General features: G+C 38.5%; 1 protein-coding gene across 1 annotated transcript in view; it reads right to left on the reverse strand.

Annotated features, from left to right (window-relative positions):
* minpp1a (multiple inositol-polyphosphate phosphatase 1a) overlaps positions 1-428 on the reverse strand; it is a 5016-nt gene extending 4588 nt beyond the window's left edge. Inside the window, exon 1 of the mRNA XM_031872315.1 lies at positions 10-428. Coding sequence (XP_031728175.1) covers positions 10-389 — 380 coding nt within the window. The 5' untranslated portion in view covers positions 390-428. The remainder of the gene's footprint in view (positions 1-9) is intronic.
* Between the last annotated feature and the right edge of the window lie 1522 nt (positions 429-1950).

Genomic DNA, 1950 nt, shown 5'->3' on the forward strand with positions numbered 1-1950 from the left:
TCCGTGTACCACATCGTCCACTGGGTCTGGATTTCACGCAGCCAGCTCTCGTCACCCGAGGCGTTGTGTAGGACGATGTCGTAGAGCTTCTGCATCTTCTTGACGTTTTTGCTCGTCGGGTACCTCGTGCCGTGTCTTATTATGGCAGTCAGATGAATTTCCTGGCATTGTGCTGCTGGAGGCTGCAGGATGGACCTGTTTACAGCGAGTATGTCCTCTATGAGATACGGGTTCACTTCTTCGTACCTCCCTTTCGTGTTGAAATATTTAGAGATCGCTGGTGTATCCAAATCTTCCTCAGGATTCACATAGTTAAGTAAACAGCAGGTGAAGATGAGGAAACAAAAGACAGTGAATTTCCACAGAAAGGTCAGCATGATTCGAATCATGGTTTGAAGAATTGGTTTGAAAAAGCAGCTGTTCCCAAAACCTTCTGTGTCAAAAATGGGACTGAGCAGAGTCCAGTCCAGTTTGTTTACCCCAATGCCCTCACAGCATATGCTAAAGTGAAAACACATTCTTACACAACAGCCATTGATTGATAACCTCAAAACAAAAATTAAAACAGTGAAATGAAAACTACATCAGAAGTCTTGTCAGATTATCAAGGTTTCTTGTGTTTCCAGTTACTTCCTGTTTCCCTGTTTGCCTTCTAAAATTGTCTCTACTTTCACAGAAATCCTGTTTATAATGATTTAATATATTACAGTGTCACTCTTGAGTTATAGGGAGACAGTGTTGTTGTTGTTTTTCTATTCTCTTACCACAACTTCATGGTTTGACAACCTTCTCGAACACCTATACGATCATAGCTATTTTAGTGTCACTTCATCCAATTTGAGATCAGAGTAGCACATTAACCACAGAGCTTGCAGTCTAAGAACTCTTCAAGAGGCAGCGTGGATATCTGAGCGAAATCTGTCCTCATGCACAACATAGTGCAGCATTGTGAAGGTTCATGGACCTCCGTTTTGTTATTAATTTTCCCATCCAGATTACATTATTGATGAGTCACTATGGCGCTTATTTATCATCTCACTTGTCTGCAAAATGTCAAACTGACATTTTGAAATGTATACAGCAGGAGCTCGAAAGTGCAAGACCCTTCATTTGTAGATTTTGACATAATTTATAATAACATTCTTGCAATGATGCCAACTGGAAATTCGAAATATATTTAACTGCAATATGCAACTATTAAACATGGTACATGTATACTGACATATATAATAACAATAAAAAGCTTGTTTTTCTTGTTAACATTTTGTCAATAATTACTGATTGTTTAACCAGTATCCCATCCAATTCTACTAGTTGTTATGATTCAATAATTACTCAAGTATCTATTATTTTATATCCCATTTTTCAGTTTTGGTTTATTCTGCCCAGGAAAATCAGACAGGAGGTCCCCTTCAGTAGCCAGGTCCATTCTAAACTTAAACAACCAACAGGAACTAAAAGTAACTAAAAACCTTCTGCGCTCGAAAAGGATGTGACCTTTGACAATTTGCATTTTGCAGAAGTCCAGTTAGGAGAGGATGCAGGCATAGTTTCATTTGCAGAGCTGGTTTCAAACTGAATAAAACGTAAACTGTACTGTTAAAATGTAAGTAATGACCTGTGCTTGGTTTTAAAGAGTTTTATGACCCGTCAAGGTCTATAACAAGCATTCCTGTTTTTTTATGCTAGTTGGAGAAAATGATGTGCTGTGCAGGTCTAAATAGCAGTCGGGCAACCATGCTTTACACAGTACAAGTTAAACAGATTATGTCCTCAAAGATAGATTAAAAGAGATCCATTGTTGATCCATGAAGGAATCACTTATCAGTTAAGGCTGAAGAGGATGTAAAGCTACCTGTAGAAACAGTGAATGCTCTGTCAGACTAAATGTATCAGGGGTCATTCAAGATATGCCAACTCAATTATCCTGCCTTATCAAGCATTATAAGC

Source organism: Anarrhichthys ocellatus, unplaced genomic scaffold (genome assembly GCF_004355925.1).
Source record: "Anarrhichthys ocellatus isolate YVR2014 unplaced genomic scaffold, GSC_Weel_1.0 scaffold3, whole genome shotgun sequence".
Lineage (NCBI taxonomy): Eukaryota > Metazoa > Chordata > Actinopteri > Perciformes > Anarhichadidae > Anarrhichthys > Anarrhichthys ocellatus.